Genomic DNA, 16,537 nt, shown 5'->3' on the forward strand with positions numbered 1-16,537 from the left:
ATGGTAAACTGAATGCCCTTTTAATGGCTGTGTGTCTTCATGCTAAGAGGACATGGATTTAGTTGAAGCAGATTCCGGGGGAAAAAATAAAAAATAAAAAAATAAAAAATATCGACTGAGCCTGTTCACACACGACAAATCATAGGCAGGGTAAGGAGGGGACAGGACAAGGGGGGTGGGGTGGTTATGGACTTGCTGGGTACAAACAAACAAAATGGAGAGAGGGCGGGGGGCGGGGGGCGGCTTCGGCCGATCCTTGTGGCGGTTGTCATGGTAACCCACCACAGGGTTACGTTACCTTCGGGGGACCAGCAGGAGCACAGGGAGAGGGTTCTTCGGCGGTAGGTCCGCACCGGGGAGGGTTCAACTTCAACACGATAACAAAGGAGGGAGATGGGCCATGGACAGGGACACACACACACACACACACACACACACACACACACACACACACACACACACACACACACACACACACACACACACACACACACACACACACACACACACACACACACACACACACACACACACACACACACACACAGAGGCAGAGAGAGAGAGGGAGCAAGAGAGCGAGAGCAAGAGAAGGAGAGTGAAGGAGTGGAGAGATAGAGAGGGAGAAAGAGTGACAGACAGAGAGAAAAAGGGAGAAGTGGGGATAGTAGGTGAAGGAGAGAGAGGGAGAGAGATAGAGATAGACAGGCCGAAAGAAATAAAGAGAGCAGAGTGGATAGGGAGTGAAGGAGAGAGGGAAACACAGACAGAGTGAGAGACAGACAAACAAACAGATGAATGTGGACGAGTGGAGAGGGAATGGATTGATAGGCACATACAGGGAGGAGGAAAAAAAGGAAAAGTATGAGATGTTTATCGAGAAAGATGTGGAAGGTGAGAGGAGGGTCAGCTGACAGAGAAGCAGGGTGGACGTGGCGGCGAGAACATTGAGAAAAGGAAAGAAAATCATAAGACAAAGGAAGAGATCACATGGTAGGAAAAACCTTGGAGAGGAGGGGTGTGTGTGGGTGTGTGTGTGCGTGGCCGTGAGCGGTTTAATACTTAAGTAAATGAATGCACTTGTTTGTTCAATGTTTCGTATTTATAGAACAAAATGTGTTTCACTGCAAGTTGACTTGTTTTTCACATATTACTCCATCATGATTACGTCTGACTCCATCTCCTAAGTTAACTTATATATGCATGGCAGAACTTAATAAACAATCTTTCACAAAATAATATGTCTTATGGTATGTTTCAGGTAGACAAATAAATAAAGGATTGTGTGTTGTACTGTGATGGTGGTGTCCTTGAATGGCTGACCAAGAGAGAGAGAGAGAGAGAGATGAAGCATCACTCTGCACCTGGCTCCCGTTGCAGGACTTAACACACCAAAGTTGTATGTGAAGACTTGCGGGAGAGCGCTCTAAATGGGAGCTTTTCTACATAACAGCGGTGGAATAGGGTGTTCAAAGCTGGCAGCGTTCCACCTCCTTCCTGGGGCTCACTCTGATGGGTGCACACTTTGAGATGAGACCGAGACGCACGGAAAGTTACCGTGAAGGAGAAGCCGTCAGTGTTTGGTTATACTTACCACGGGCCATGCACACACACACACACACACACACACACACACACACACACACACACATACACACACACACACCCCTGAGTGAGTAAATCACTCAGGGGTCTGAAGTCTGCAATGATTACCATGATTGGTTGTGTGCATAGCAGTGTGCATCTTTTGTGATTCAGCTAAAAGTACAGAATTATGCAAAATCCCTTTTTATATGGAGATGACGAGCTTGTTGTGTTTTTTCTTGCACAAATGGTTCCTCAAACAAAACGCACACGCAAACACCTGTCTGACAAAATGCACCGCAGAAACCAGAGTACACAGACATACCCCCTCCCCTCCCCTCCCCTTTGAAGACACACACACTCCCTCACTCCTTCTGAAGAGCATCACTTCCCGTGCATCCCAAAGACGGCGCTACAGAAAGGAACCGTTACGTTACGCAGACGCCTGCTGCCCACCCCGCGCACTTTGTGTCCGAAGGAAACACTGTGACTCCTCTGCAGCAGGTAGACGGTATAAAAGGCATGCTGCTTGGAAGTGGCCGTTCCAGCTCCCCCAGTCAGACCTCCATAGAACCGCACAGCGGCAACACACACACACACACACACACCAACAACAACACAACACATAGAACAACACACCACACCACACAGTGTCCCGGCGAGGGACACACACACGTCACATTGTGTTAGCGCTGGCTATTTTCTACCCAAGCTCAAGGTTGGTTGACGGATACCCGGGGCTGGTTAGAATCCCTCTTGTTAGCTAACACACAACACTGGGGGCAGGTGGTTACGCAACTGAGCCGGTATGCAGAGAGTTAAGGAGGGGGAACTACAAGAATGATGAAAGAGCTACAACACAGTCCTGCAGCAGGAGGGTCTTGGAAGAGGGATGGCGGGAGGGTTAGGGACCAGGGTTGCCAGGTAGGAGAGGCTCGCACTCACACTTCTATGGGAAAGGAATGGCTTTGTGCTTTGGAGTGCCAGTGTGACCTTGATGATAATTACGTTTTGTGTGGAGCTCTGCTCATGGCAAATTGCATTTTGGAACAAATGTGCACTATAGGAAACGAGTGGGGAAAAACATGATTACCAAGAGGATCTCATCAGATCGGATAGATCAATGAGGAGCACCTCAAGGGGATGTGCATGAGACGCCGGTCCATGTCTGATCATGTGGCTTCGTATAGAAAGGAGCCCTCAGAGTGCCAGGGAGACCAAAGTACCGCAGCAGGCTAAAGCCAGCCAGCCAGCCAACCAGCCAGTCAGGCAGCCAGCCGACCAGACAACCAGCAAGTCAGCCAGCCAGCCAACCAGCCAGTCAGGCAGCCAGCCAACCAGCCAGTCACCCATCCAACAGGGGTAGAGGAAGTGCAAGGAGGGGGTGGGGGTGGGGGGGGGGGGGGTACAAAGCTCAAAAGGTGTTCGGGGGGGGGGGGAAGGACAGGTTGGGTTAGCCATTAGGTTAGTGAGTTGAAAGCGACAGATTTGAAATACATACCGCCCAGATGCAAGTCCAGGATTTCACTGTAATTAGAATCTCCCCAATAGTCTATAACGACAGGGATATATGTAGAGTTATTCCACACGCAGCCACGGAGCAGTCAAACATCAGCAGGTCATGCATGTCTTTTGCATACGGAGATGTACACACACGCACACACATGTACACACCGCAACCACACACAACACATACATTCGGTAGTAATAACGACAGTACACAAAGTACAGGTATACATTCTGCGTTACATGGCATTTACCAGAATGCGGTCACACTTCTGCATAGATTTGCTGTATTGCCATTTGCTGGTCTTGTATTGCATTGTGTTATGAGTAATTGAAGCACATTTTTCACAGGACCGTTGGAACAGATGGAATAGTTAATTTATTCAATTTGTTTATATTCATTAAAAATGTAAATGTCTCAAGAATACAGTGCAATGCAATTCCGAGATGCAAACTCAGAGCCGTGGGTAAATGATGATTGCAAACACATCTCCACACTCTAGTGTGTGTGTGTGTGTGTGTGTGTGTGTGTGTGTGTGTGTGTGTGTGTGTGTGTGTGTGTGTGTGTGTGTGTGTGTGTGTGTGTGTGTGAGAAACTGCAGCATGTTCAGTATCAACGATAATTCACAATGTTTTCTATATGAGCCTAGGAACAAGAAGATGCAGAAATAGACTGCATAAAATACTTCTTCCATAATTGTGTGGGTGTGTGGGTGTGTGTTTCTCCAATCCCATTCAAGCTAAAGCTACATTCACCCCCCCCCAAGGGATGCGGAATATTAAGATGGAGGAGCCCGATTCTCGTCTCCATTTAGGGAACAGAAACTCCCTTAATTGGGAGGTAAATGAAACAACACAGAACGACAACACAATAACAGGTCAATAAACCCACATCCAGAATGAGCACACACACAGAAATCTATGTCGGAGGCCCCCATTCCCTCCTCCCCCCCCCCCCCCCCCCGATGGCATGCGGTCGGGGCAGGCAGTGGACAGACGTTATGGAGGACCAGATTGGGGTGTTGAACGATGGAGGGGTGCTGGTGGTGCAGGGTGTCACCACGGATGACGGGGTGACGGGTGGCGGTGTTAAAAAATGGTGTTCAAAAAAATTATAGCCAGAATAAAAAAATAAGAGTGAACTCGAAATAAAGCTAATACCTGATCTTCGTTTGTGCTGTTTGGGTATTGTACAAGTACCTTTATACAACCCTTTGGAAGAATGCAGTAGTAGAAACAGAAGGTTAGGATCTTTAAACAGCCCGTTTAAAAAATGCAATTCATGTGCAAAACTAGCTCACTTATTTAGCAATAGACGGAAAGGCCAATCTTTGATGAATCTATGCACAGAAGAAAAACTAAATATAAATTCATTATTATGTGCATTTGTAACGTACGGCATGCACTTCAAAGGCGTGTTGGAGAGGACCGAGAAAAAGGATTGAAAAACACTGTCGAAAGGAATAGACCGTTCTCCATCAGAATTACTTTAAACGCAAACAGGTCAGACAGCTTGTCACTTCAGCTGGCTCATCTGTCAATGCTGGTCAAACACGCAACTTATTCGCCTTTCTCTTCGCAGTCGAGTTGTTAAGCATCTTATCTGTGACAGTTGCTGGCTTTCCCTCCCCCAATCACCAGCCAGGGGAATGAAAACAGCATTTACCTAAAACTAATAATAATAATAACTAATAATAAAAACATCCTCTGCAGGGATATTGGCTGTGACTATTAGCAGCTGTGTATTTCAACAGTCTCCAATTTAAGCCTAACCGAGCCTGAAACCAGGAATGAGCTTTTTTTTGTATCAGTATATAAATATATCAAAGTTTAAAAGAGGATAAAAGGAATACTTCATTTTGTTCTCACCCACTGTAACAGAATACATCACTATCCCGCTACTTTGAGTCTAGTCCTTACTGACTACGGACCTGATGGAGGTGGTATTGGTGTCATTGACTGAATCTTTAGAGTTTTGATGTGTTGACGGATCAAGGCCGTGCTACCATTAACACGAGTCTGCCTCACGGGGTCACAGAGTAAAATACAAAATGAGAATGGCTGGAAGGTTTTGAGTGACAGGGGGCCCCCTCCATTACCTGCTTCCCCTCGCAGGGCCTTCTCCACAGCCACACCCCTCTCCTCCAGCTGCCTCTGCTTCTCCTCCACCTGCTCCAGCTGTCTCTGGATGATCTGACAAGGGGGGCAGAGAGAGGGCGGCGAGAGTCAATCCCAGGGACGAGGTTACAACATTAGACGTTACAAGCGAAACAAAGACGGCTCTCACGCTCTCTCTCTCGAACAAGGCCAGGCTCTCTCTCTCTTTCACGAACGAGGCCAGCGCCCTCTCTCTCTCTCTCGAACACGGCCGGGGCCTCTCTCGAACGAACAAATGAACGAGGTCCCCGCCCTCTCTCTCTCTCTCTCGAACAGGGCTGTTCAAGAGAGAGAGCCAGGCCTGAGGAGATGGGGGGCTCGCTCTCTCTCTCTCTCGCTCTCTCTCTCTCTCTGTTCGGCGCATCCCTTTAACTTTTAACTCCTGTTGACATGAGTTAATGAGTGCCCTCTTTGCTGCGCCGCAAGGATTATCTTTGCTGCGTACTTTTAAGACAAACCTTCGATCGGCCAACACTTTGCGATCAATGTCACAGCTTTTGAGCCAAAGCGGTTGGACACTCGGGTGAATAAATGAGGATCAGATGCCTCAGTATACACACCGTTTACTTTAATCGATTCGCTGCGAGTCCATCGTAATTATGTGTGCCGGGGGGGAGGAGGGCAGACGTGGGCTAATCAGCTGAATTTTAATCTGGGATCCAGCGTGTTTCTGGTACGCCATCCAAGAGACACATTAAGGCGAGCAAATGGAGCTTTCAGAAGGTGACTTAAACAAATGTCATGCTACAGTGGTCAGTTCACACAGTGTTGAAGTGAGACCGCAATACACTTTTTTCGAAATAACTATTGTCCGGACAATAGGATTCACCGGTAAAAGTGTACCATTACTGACCATGATCGTGATAGCCAATCACACACAAACTCACGATCCCTGCCTCTAGCAACACGATGGTTTGTAACTAAATAAGTAACGAAAGAAAAAAAACACCCCGTCGACCCCAGTGTGAGCTGGTCCGCCCTCAGACTTCAGACATTGATCTACAGCGTGATCGGTGAGTCCGTAGGGTTTCCCACAGAAAATGTGTTGGTTAAGGTGGTGGGGTTTGCCGTCAGACCGGGGGATGGGATGCCCTCTTTTTTCAGGTGGACCATTTATGCTTATTTTCATGCAGGCTGTCAGACTGTTGCCCAGCAGCCAGATCTATACACAGAGAGTGAAGTTTAGATTATATCTTTTTTTTTTGGACGTCGTCGTTAAGGCGGCAGGCTTGTGTTGCTTAGCTGTAAAGCTGTAAAGTGCTGTGGGAAACCCTGGACCAGGTGTATTCGGACGTTTCCCCCCCCCTCAAAAGGTGCGCTTACCTGGGCTCTGTGCAGCCGCTTGAGCTCCTCCTGTTTGGCCTGCCGCCGCGCTGCCTTCTGCACCCGCCTGGTGAGCTTGGCGTTCAGCTCCTCCTCCGTGTACGTTTTCTGTCATCAACACAGAGCAGGGTGAGTCAGGCGGTCTCTGGAGGGAGGGAGGGAGGGAGGTGCGCCCCCGCCTCTCGGAGCGCTCGTTATGTGTGGCCTGTCTCCACGGCGACGCTCCGGTCTACGCGGGGGCTCTTCTAGATCGCACCGTTATATCGACTCACAGTCTACGGCCTGGGGGGGGGGGCGGGGGGGTGGCTTCTACAATATGACACCGGGTACAGAGACTAACACTTTTTCTTTGGATGATACAGGAATACGGTTTACAGGAAATAAGCTCTACTCCCCTGGACATTTAATTTCCTTTGCTAAAGCTGGAGCGACACGAGCGGAAAATAAAAGGAGAGAACAGAGCGCCGATAGCAGTAGAGTGTAGCCGTTCTGAGTCCTTCCATTCGCCGCTCTGCGGTAAGTAGGAAAACTGTGTTGAGAATAGCTTTGATGGGTTAACTGTTGACCAGAGAGAGAGGTAGAGAGGTAGAGAGAGGTAGAGACAGCCCTGTCATGACGGACAGTAGAGTAGTGCTGCAGGTTGGCGAGGCATTGTTAACAGGGCACGGCGCCAGTATGATAAAAAGTGGAGGAGTTGTTGGGGGAGAGAGAGGGATGGTGGCACACGCTCGGGCAGCCCACTGACCCATGCATCCAAAAGGGCCGGTTAGTGAAGTGTTACGGCAGGTTAAACACATGTAAATAAACGTTGAGATTGTGGTGGTGGTGCACTGGTGCATGCACAGAGGGTGGGGGGGGGGGTAGGAGAAAAAGAGGGTGGCAAGGATGATGGAGGATGTGTTGGAATGTATTGAAACACTACCTTTGTAGCATACGATCTCTTGAAGGCCAGTGCATGAGGGACATAAACAGACTTGGGAGGAGGAGGGGGAGGAAAACAAACATGATACAGATGGAATTAAATTTAATGGGTGAATGATTATGTTAAATTAAAAAAAATGAAATTAAGATAAACGATATGCATTCAATTACTGGTGAAATCAAAACAGGGCTAGGTTAATGTCCCCCACCAACACACAACAATGTGCAGTTATGATTGTGCTAATTATTAAAACAGATTTGTCCAACACAATTACCACACTGGAGGGTTAATTCAAAGAATCTACTGAGCCAAACGGGAATTTGGCAAAGTAATCGCTACTGGGTTTCTCTGTACTAAAACATAAACAGCTAACACAGGTGGTGGACTGCTACTCTAACAAACACTGACGTAAAGACGACCACAGCGACAAGATTAACGACACAGATCCTGTCGCTACGCAGTGGGATCTCACAGGGCCAGGCAGGCATGCTCAAGTTTTAGAGGTTGATATTAAAAGCAGTAGAAATACATTATGGCTACAGATGCATGAAGTCGCAGTCATCGTTTGCAGCCGACTGCGGGAACATCCTGTCAACTATGATTTGTTCCGGATTTTGCAGATAAATAACAAAAATAGCGATGGGGGGGGGGTTATGGTTTGTTGTAAAGAATATTTAGTTGGATAATAAATGCAAGCCTCTGGCCCTGAACCCAATGTATCGTTCTACACATGTATAAAACACAGACCAAGCAGCACAGGAGAGTACACTTTTGAATTTCATCCAATCTTACAATAAATTAATCCATGTTGAGTCAGCGACATTCAATTGGAATAAGCACAGATTTTTCTGCAAACAAACAAATCATTCCTATACCAAAATATACCGTAGGGGTTTTTGCTGCCAGACTAAGATATAAATATATATATTATTGCAGTGGACCTTTTAGAATACTAATGGGTCTTATGAATTTATTTTGGGGTGGGGGGGGTTGGGTTGGACTGTTCACTATAAAACTATTGTACGTGAACATAATAACAATCCGTGTTTGATCATTAAGGAGAATGGGAATGTCTGGTTGAAACACTGCGTACCAAAGAGTGAGTTGCTAGTGCACCTTTGTTTTCCCATCTCCAGTCCTTCTAATTGAAATTCAAAAGCATTTGTCTCCCGGCTGCACAATACCTCATCATTTCCGATCTCCCTTTCCCGATTCCTGATTGCTGCTTCTCTGTCACATGCTTTCTCCTTTTTCCTTTCCTTTGCCCTCATCCTCTCCTTCAACACTCTCCTCCTTTCCTTCCCAAGTTTCTCCTCTCTCAGAGCCTCCTGCTGAATGCCTGACACTAAGTCGAAGATGTCCGCGTGCCGCTGTCAAGTGGTGTAGCGTTTTGCAAAGTAAAGTGGGGTACAAATAAAATCAGACAAACAAACAAACACAAATGGATGATTGGATGTAACGGTCAAACGTCAAGCACAAGTGAGTGGAAAATGTTCTCAGTTTAACGGCATCTTTGGCCGTTTACTCACGTCTGCCTTGGACTTCTGGGAGGATCTTTCCAGAACGTCGTCGCAAGACAGGTCTGACTCCTCGGAGAAGCTCAGGTTACGGCGCGACTTTAGCTCTGTAATAAAACGACAAAAGCGGCAAGCGGCTTTTCAGCGGGGAGAGATTTTGACTTCCCCCGCAAGGAATCCCCAAACAGAGTTAATGAGAGTGGAACGGGAGCCGTAAAGGAGCCGTAAAGGTCGACGAGACCAGAAAGGGAGCGATAAAAAAGAACCAATAAAAGACAGCCCTGACGACCTCCGTACCTGACGTCTTCCCGTCGGGCGACAACTTGCCCTTCTTCCCCGAGTCCTGCGTGGTGGAGCCGGAGGACGGCGTGCTGGGACACGACTTGTCCTCGCTCTGCTGCTTCTTCTTCTTGTCCTTCTTGTAGCCCGAGAACACCGCCTTCCACAGGGACTTGTGTTTGGGCGGCGTCTCGCCCTCGCCCGAGTGCCTGCCGCCGCCGCCGCCCCCGCTGCCGCCGCCCTCGTTCTTGGCCTTCTTCTCCTTCTTGCTCTTCCGCGGCGAGAACAGGGAGCTGCGCTTCTTGCTCTTGCCCCCCGAGGAGGCCTCCGACGAGGCCGCCGAGCCGTCCAGGCTCTTGTTGCCGCTGAAGAAGCGCTCCGGCAGCGTCTCCGCCTTCTTCGACTCCAGGGCCTTGACGGCCGACGTGTTGGGCGAGACGGCCGGCTTCCTGCCCTTCCCGCCGTTGTCGACGGCGGCGACGACGCTCCAGGCCACCTTGGATGACACGCTCTTGGCCGCGTCCGACTCCTTCATCTTGTTCAGCTGCTTGCTCATGGCGTCCTTCAGGGCCTGGCTCTTGATGGACTTCTCCCTGGCCCTCATCCGCTCCTCGGCGATCTCCTTGGCCTCCGGGGAGAACTGGGTGGCCCTCGGGTTCCCGGGGATGTTGGGCTTCCCGTTCTCCATGGCCAGGGCCAGGTGCAACGGAGGCCTGTCCCCCTTGGGCCTGAGGCTGGTGGGCGGGGTGTAGTACTTGTTCAGGCTGGTCTCCGGGGTGCGCTCGTCAAAGTTCTCGTCCACGTCGTCGGCGAACGGGATCTCCTCCACCGTCTCCACAAACGACTTGCGGGTCTCCTCCCGCCGGGGCCTCCTCTTCTCCCTCATGACCACCACCACCACCTCCTCCTCCTGCTGCACCTTGGGAGCCTTGATCGGCGAGGTGGGCGTTCTGAGCGCAGGCTTGGGCGCCGCCAGCGCAGGGCTGAGCTGGGTGCGCGGCGCGGGTACCGGCATTTTCGCTCTCGGTGGCGAAACGGGGGTCTTGGCCCTGGGAGGCGAGACCGGGCTTTTGACTCTGGGCGGCGACACGGGGGTCTTTGGTTTGGCGGTGGACGGCCCGTTGGCCAGCGTGACCCCCGGCTTCTCCTTGCCGTTGGTCCAGGCCACCTGGGCCCTCTGCGGGCGGAGCACGGCCGGAGACTGGTTGGCGGGCACCGGCGGCGGCGGGCTGGACGGAGGGGTCAGCATCGCGGAGTCTGCGGCGTTGGAGCTCTCGCTGTGCGCCGCCCGGCTCCTGGGGGCCGCGACCCTGTGGAGCCCCGGGCCGGAGCCGCCGCCGCTGCTCTCGGCCGAGCCCGCGGAGAGGGGCGCGGCGAGGGGGGTGATCACCTGACCCTCCAGGGTGATGTTGAGGCGGCGGATGACGGGGCGCTTCGGCTCCGCCGACAGAGACGGAGGTTGGAGTGGCTTAGGGGTGGTGGTGGTGGAGGGGGAGGGGGCCGGGGGGGAAGGGGCCGGGGGGGAAGGGGCGGAGCTGGAGTTGGAGGAGGAGGCGTCGGGGCTCTTCTCCAGGATCCTGCTGCTGCGGTCCAGCGGCGTGAGGCCCAGGCTCTTCCGGATCTCCGCGCTCTTGAGCCAAAACTCCTCGATGATGTCCGCCTTCTTGGACGGGGTGTCCTCCGAGGGGGAGTTCGGGGCCACCACGGGCTCGGTGGCGGCGGCGGTGGCGGCGGCCTTCGAGTCTGTGTTAGGCCGTGGCGTGGAGCTCAGCGCGGGGACCGGCTGTGTCCGGACCGGGGATCTGGCCGCTTGAGGCGAGGCAGCCTCTCGGCAGGGTAGCGACGGGGCACAGATGGGGGAGAGGGGGTTGCCGGTGAGGGGGCAGATGGAGCGGTCCGGATACACCGGGGATATGGAGGCGCCGGACGACGCCGGCAGAGGGACGGGCTGGGACCGGATCGGGGGCGTGAAGGCGAAGGTGGTGGGCGACGGGACGGGGGATCCGGCAGGGGACGCTGGAAGGCCCGGAGAAGAAGCCGGAGTCAGACGGGGAGTGAGACGGGGAGTGAGACCGGGAGACGGGGTGGGTGACGGCGAACAGCCCCGTGGGCTCCCGGGTACGGGCGACCGGGCGGCCCTCTCGGGCAGGGCCGTCTCCGGTACGAAGGGTGCCAGGGAAAAAGGCGAGCTGGGAGACTCCACCAAGGAGCAAGGAGATGGGGGCTTTACCTGGAGGACAAATAAGTTGAGGATGAAAAAAAAAAGACTTTTCCCTGGAGAAATCCTTGCATAGACCTTAATTTAATATTCCTTACCTGTATCTCAGGCTCTGCAGATGGCTTGCTGGGAGAAACAATTATATTTTCTTTCTGGAAAGGACTGATACTGGATACTTCTGCAAACATACCACAAAGTTATTCAACACGTGACCAAACACCAGCCCATCTCCTGGAGATGCACGAGGAATACTAACTCTAAACAATGCAGACATTTTTCCCACCGGGGACACTCACCAGCGCTGGACACATTTCCCAGGAACCTGGACTTCCCGTCCTCAGCAGGAAGTGTCTGAACGTGTTCCGACAGGTGCAAGCGAGCCTCCGCCTCTGCATCCGAGGGAATGTCATCTGAGAACGTCAGGCAGAAATGCTTCATTGCTTTCGATTCCAGGGGTCGTTCCTCGAGTATAAAAGTTATATAGTACCCACAGTAAACCAATTTGATGGCTGCGATTGGTGAAACCAAATTCAATTATTGCCTACCCTGATCCATCTCGGTGCCAGGCTCTAAATCAGGAGTGTATGCCTCTTGCTCCGGCTCCAGATCCTCGCAGGGCTCTGGTGTGACAGAGATTATAACGAGTGAACACCACATCATGCTCGCTCGCTCCATGTTCAATACAAAGGCAGGCGGGACGGGCGCTTTCTTAAGCGTGACAACCTCACCCAAAATGAACCTTTTTGAGAGTGCCTGTTGCCATGGGGGAAATATGAGGACGACAAAGATTGTGAGGTTGGGGGGGCTAAGAAGCTTTAAAAAAACGATATAGTGAGGAAGTAAAAGTGCTAGTGGAGGGATGAGGAGGACTTTCAATCCCAGGGACAAACCTTATTTTTATCCAAGGGAGGTTGATACATAAGAATATACTTATACTGTTCAAAAGATGAATAAAGGAACTAATCCTGACGGACATCAAATATGACATGCATGCCAAACACAACACACATCGACCAATTTGATGGGATTTCTTGCTTGTGGCATTAACACACACGCTAACACACACCTCTGTCACTTTGTATTCTAAATACCGTGTGCATTAACAAATCATTCTCTCCAGAGGCTGCTTTCATTTTGTGCCAATAAACACAAAGGCTTTGTGTTGTCCTTTCAATAAGATGTTAGTTATTATTGCTGTATTGATGACATTTAGGCATTGTGAGGTCCAGTGAAACAAACCTAAGCTATCAGTATTAGACACCATCTTTAATCTAGTGATGGTATTGGAGGGGATAAACCAATAGGAATAGGGTTAGTAGTGTCGCCTGGTGTCATTCAAAGATCTGTAGGAACAATGATTCATCCAAAATGTGACACAAATAAAAAAAGGTAAGCAAAGAATAATATTAGTGAAAAGAGACATGCAGCTTTCAGTTTCTGTACGCAAAAGGGTATAACAGCCAAGGGCACAGTCAAAAGGTGTTAATTGTTAACGTTGGTCAGGAAACAAGCAGCTGATACAATATTCTTGGAGAGACATAAAAACAATAAAAATGAGAAAAAAGGCCTTGTGATTGCACACATGCACACCCGCAGGCACGTACACACACACACAAACTCTGGGCCAATTTTGTCATACGATTCAGGCATAACAATAACCATCCATGTGGATTGTTATGCAAGTCACCCAAGCGTGGGAGTAAAGGTGTAGAAATAACCACTTTGTTATTTATAACCAGCTGTTAAAAACTACATTTTACACATTTAACTATCCAGCAATATAATCAACATTGTTCTTAGTTACCAGTTGCATTTTGGCAAATGTGTGTGTAATTTAATGAGGAGATCTCGCATATAAAAGTTTTACAGTCCAATAATAGAACTTCAATGAAACTTCAATGAACTCAGAGCAGGACCGAAGTCAGTACGACAGTGCCGTCCCAGAGAGGGACTTGGGGGGGGGGGGGGGGGGGGGGGGAGCGGTGTAGCAAAGGGAGTGAAAAGAGTGAGGTGGGAGGCGGGGCTTGAGCCCCCCCCACCCCCAGCAGAGTGAGCTCTCCAGTGGGACGACCGGGGCCATGCGTGCTCGTGAATCCTACTGGTCCCGCATGTGTTGTTGTTTTTTAATGCATGCGCCAGGACAGGGGAGAAGGACAGAAACCAGCGTGTGGGGAAGGTGGACAGGGTCTATGAAGAGTGTGAGACCCCCCTCCTCGAGAGCAGATCACGTGAGATCTCTTTTATTTCTGCAGGTCTGCACTACCTCCCGAGATGCTGTCCAGCCACACTCTCACGGCGTCCTGCCGGGGGGACGCGTGGGCAGCCGCGGCTAGGGTTTTTTGTTTTTTTCACGCCAGGAGACACGCGGGACAAATGGGGTGGGTGGGGGGTGGAGAGAGAGAGAGATCACGGAGGAGGGGAGGGGGGGGGACAAAACAACAAAAAAATCAAACAAACAATCAAGACAGGTATTTAATGAGACACATGGGAAAGAACAAGGGGGGGGAGGGGGAGAACAAAGCAGAACACAATTCAAAAGGGATTAAGAAAAATATATTAAATTAGATGGGAGACGGGACGTGATTGGAGACCTTGGGTTGCAGCTGCACAACACCCACCCCCACACACACACACAACAAGAAGCCTGGACACAAAAGGAACAGGAGATGAGATGCAATGCAACAGAGAGAGGGCGACCACAAAAAACAACAACACAGTTGGTTAAATACACACAAGGTGTATGTTAGGGGTGGGTGGGGGGGGGGGCGATGATGCGAGGGAGGGGAGGGATCCTCCTATCAGAATCACAATCAGAACAAAATGCAGAACACAACATCGACAACAGAAACATACGACACATTAGTCACAAACAAAGACCACAAACAGAAACAGGGGCAGCCATTGAGGGTGCACTTGTGTCTCCTCCACCTAAACCTGGGGGGGTCCCTATGCAGCACGGCCATGGGAAGGGGGCCCACCCCCCGAGGGCGTGTCTCCTCTAGGTAGGGGGGGGGGGGTTTACCTGTCGAGGAGGGCTGGGTTTGCTCAGAGGGCTGGGACAGCTGGGAGGTGTTAGACAGCAGCCTGTTGCCCTCTGAATCCACGCCCGCCACCGCCCTCCTCCCCAGACCTGCGAGGGCCTGGGGGTCCACAGGCTGCAGCACCTGCTGGATCAGCAGGTTCCTGGCTGTGGGCGTTGGGGGGGTGGGGGGTGGGGGGGGGGGGGTCGGCGGTCAAGTGTTTGCGAGTTTGCGAACGTTTGAGGGAGAGAGAGAGAGAGATCGCGAGTGGCGTCCCATGTGTGGCGGTCAAGGCAGCATGGGTTCGAGGGAGAAGGGAGGAGGAGGAGGATGAAGAGAGACAAAAGACAAGCGGTTCAGGGAGGGGGACACAGAGGGAGGGGGGGGGGGGGGGGGGAAGAGAGACAGGACCATGGAAGAAGTTTAGGAAATGACTGGTAAGACACTAGACACTTTGATTAGCAAAACGTAAAGAATAACCCTCCAGGAGTTTGGGCTGCAGGCATGCTCTATTTTAAAAAAAAAACGTGAAAACATTAGAAGTTAAAAATAAAAAGAATACACCCAATCAAATTAGATCAACAGGATTCTTCTGCAAATTGCTACCAAGCAACAGCTGCATTGCTAATAAGCCAACGGAAAACACCTGCAAATTGATGGAACTGTTAATCTGATTAGTACTTTGGGAAGTGTGACAAAATCCCAAGAGTCAAAGCGGCAAACAGCATTAACAAAAGATGTAAGGCTTCATAGCCACACACAGCAGGTCTCATAACAATCTGAATCCCATTGAAGGCCAAAACGCAAACGAGGGTCACACTTAAATTGGTCATCAAAAGGGCAACAAGCGTCACACGTGTTGAACAAAAACGAGCGAACGGGGGAGTGAACTCAAACCAAAAAGGTACTGCAAAGGCATCCACAGGCAACGCTGCTACCTTTAAATGTACCAACATCCTCTTCGTCTGTGAAGTACTTCTCCAGCCAAAGCCCTGACTGAAGCTCCCTCTCCCAGGGGAAGTACTCCCCCTCTGCCAGTAGGGGGAGACAAAGCCCCAACAAAAATAACACACACACACACACACACACAAATGGGGGACAGAGGAAGAGAGATCAAGGGTGAGATGAAAGATGAAGGGGAGCAGAAGGGGTTGTGGAGGACAGGCAGACAGATGGAACAGTAGGTATTTTGGTTGTAGGATGTAGATGACTCAAACACACACACACACACACACACACACACACACACACACACACACACACACACGGTCATTTGGTGGCACAATCTACAATCAACACCCAAAACTAAACCTACCGTCGCTAGACTCTTCCTCATCATCCTCCTCCTCCTCCTCTTCCTCGTCGTCTTCCTCGTATTCGTCTTCCGCGTCCACTTCCTCCTCCTCCTCCTCCTCCTCCTCTCCACGGACAGCGTCTGCCTCGCCTCCTTCTCCACCTTCTTCGCTATCTCCCTTCAGCTTGGCGTGGAGCTCCACCGCCTCCCTCCAGGGGACGCCTCCCAGATCTGAGGGGCTTCTGGGGAGCAGTTGCTCCACCTCCTCCTGCTGCTGCTGCTGCTGCTGCTGCTGACCCTCCCCCTGTAGCTGCTGCTGCTGCTCCACTTCCTCTGGTTCCTCCTCTTCTTCCTCATCCTCGTCGTCCATGTCAGACTCTGAGCTGCTGCTGTGGAGACATGAGAGGTACAGAGAACATGAACGAAGGTCGACGGGGCTAGTTCATCGTGGCTCAGGGGTGGTGCCATAGCCTGTAGCACCAGTGATACCTAGCCAGGGGTACGTGAGCCGGTACCGGTGGGTACTTGGAAACGCTTTGCTTTGTCCTACCGTCAAACAAACATGAGAAACTAGAGCATAAAATAGGATACATGGTGATTGTTGCTGATCGATACTAGACCATAAATAGGAGGCACGCCTCAGCTTAATCCATTTTAAATGCATAGGCCTCTAGAATAACGATGCTCAATGATAGTCCTGTAACAATAGTTCAAAGGAAA

General features: G+C 50.8%; 1 protein-coding gene across 11 annotated transcripts in view; it reads right to left on the reverse strand.

Annotated features, from left to right (window-relative positions):
* Positions 1–16,537, reverse strand: part of mical3a (microtubule associated monooxygenase, calponin and LIM domain containing 3a) — a 73,684-nt gene that overhangs the window by 5,064 nt on the left and 52,083 nt on the right. For 3 of the 11 annotated variants that reach the window (XM_084477307.1, XM_084477305.1, XM_084477304.1), the window contains 13 exons: positions 15,839–16,206; positions 15,462–15,554; positions 14,526–14,690; positions 13,767–13,832; positions 12,049–12,123; positions 11,800–11,913; positions 11,602–11,681; positions 9,304–11,515; positions 9,019–9,113; positions 7,490–7,540; positions 6,568–6,675; positions 5,187–5,280; positions 299–367 (listed from right to left, as the gene is read on the reverse strand). In XM_084477307.1, coding sequence (XP_084333433.1) covers positions 299–367; positions 5,187–5,280; positions 6,568–6,675; positions 7,490–7,540; positions 9,019–9,113; positions 9,304–11,515; positions 11,602–11,681; positions 11,800–11,913; positions 12,049–12,123; positions 13,767–13,832; positions 14,526–14,690; positions 15,462–15,554; positions 15,839–16,206 — 3,590 coding nt within the window. Of the gene's footprint in view, positions 1–298; positions 368–3,082; positions 3,134–5,186; positions 5,281–6,567; positions 6,676–7,489; positions 7,541–8,673; positions 8,860–9,018; positions 9,114–9,303; positions 11,516–11,601; positions 11,682–11,799; positions 11,914–12,048; positions 12,124–13,766; positions 13,833–14,525; positions 14,691–15,461; positions 15,555–15,838; positions 16,207–16,537 lie in introns of all 11 variants that reach the window. The other 8 variants (XM_084477306.1, XM_084477308.1, XM_084477310.1 and 5 more) reach the window with 8 other exon arrangements.

The sequence above is a fragment of the Micromesistius poutassou genome, assembly GCF_964030765.1.
Source record: "Micromesistius poutassou genome assembly, chromosome: 13".
Lineage (NCBI taxonomy): Eukaryota > Metazoa > Chordata > Actinopteri > Gadiformes > Gadidae > Micromesistius > Micromesistius poutassou.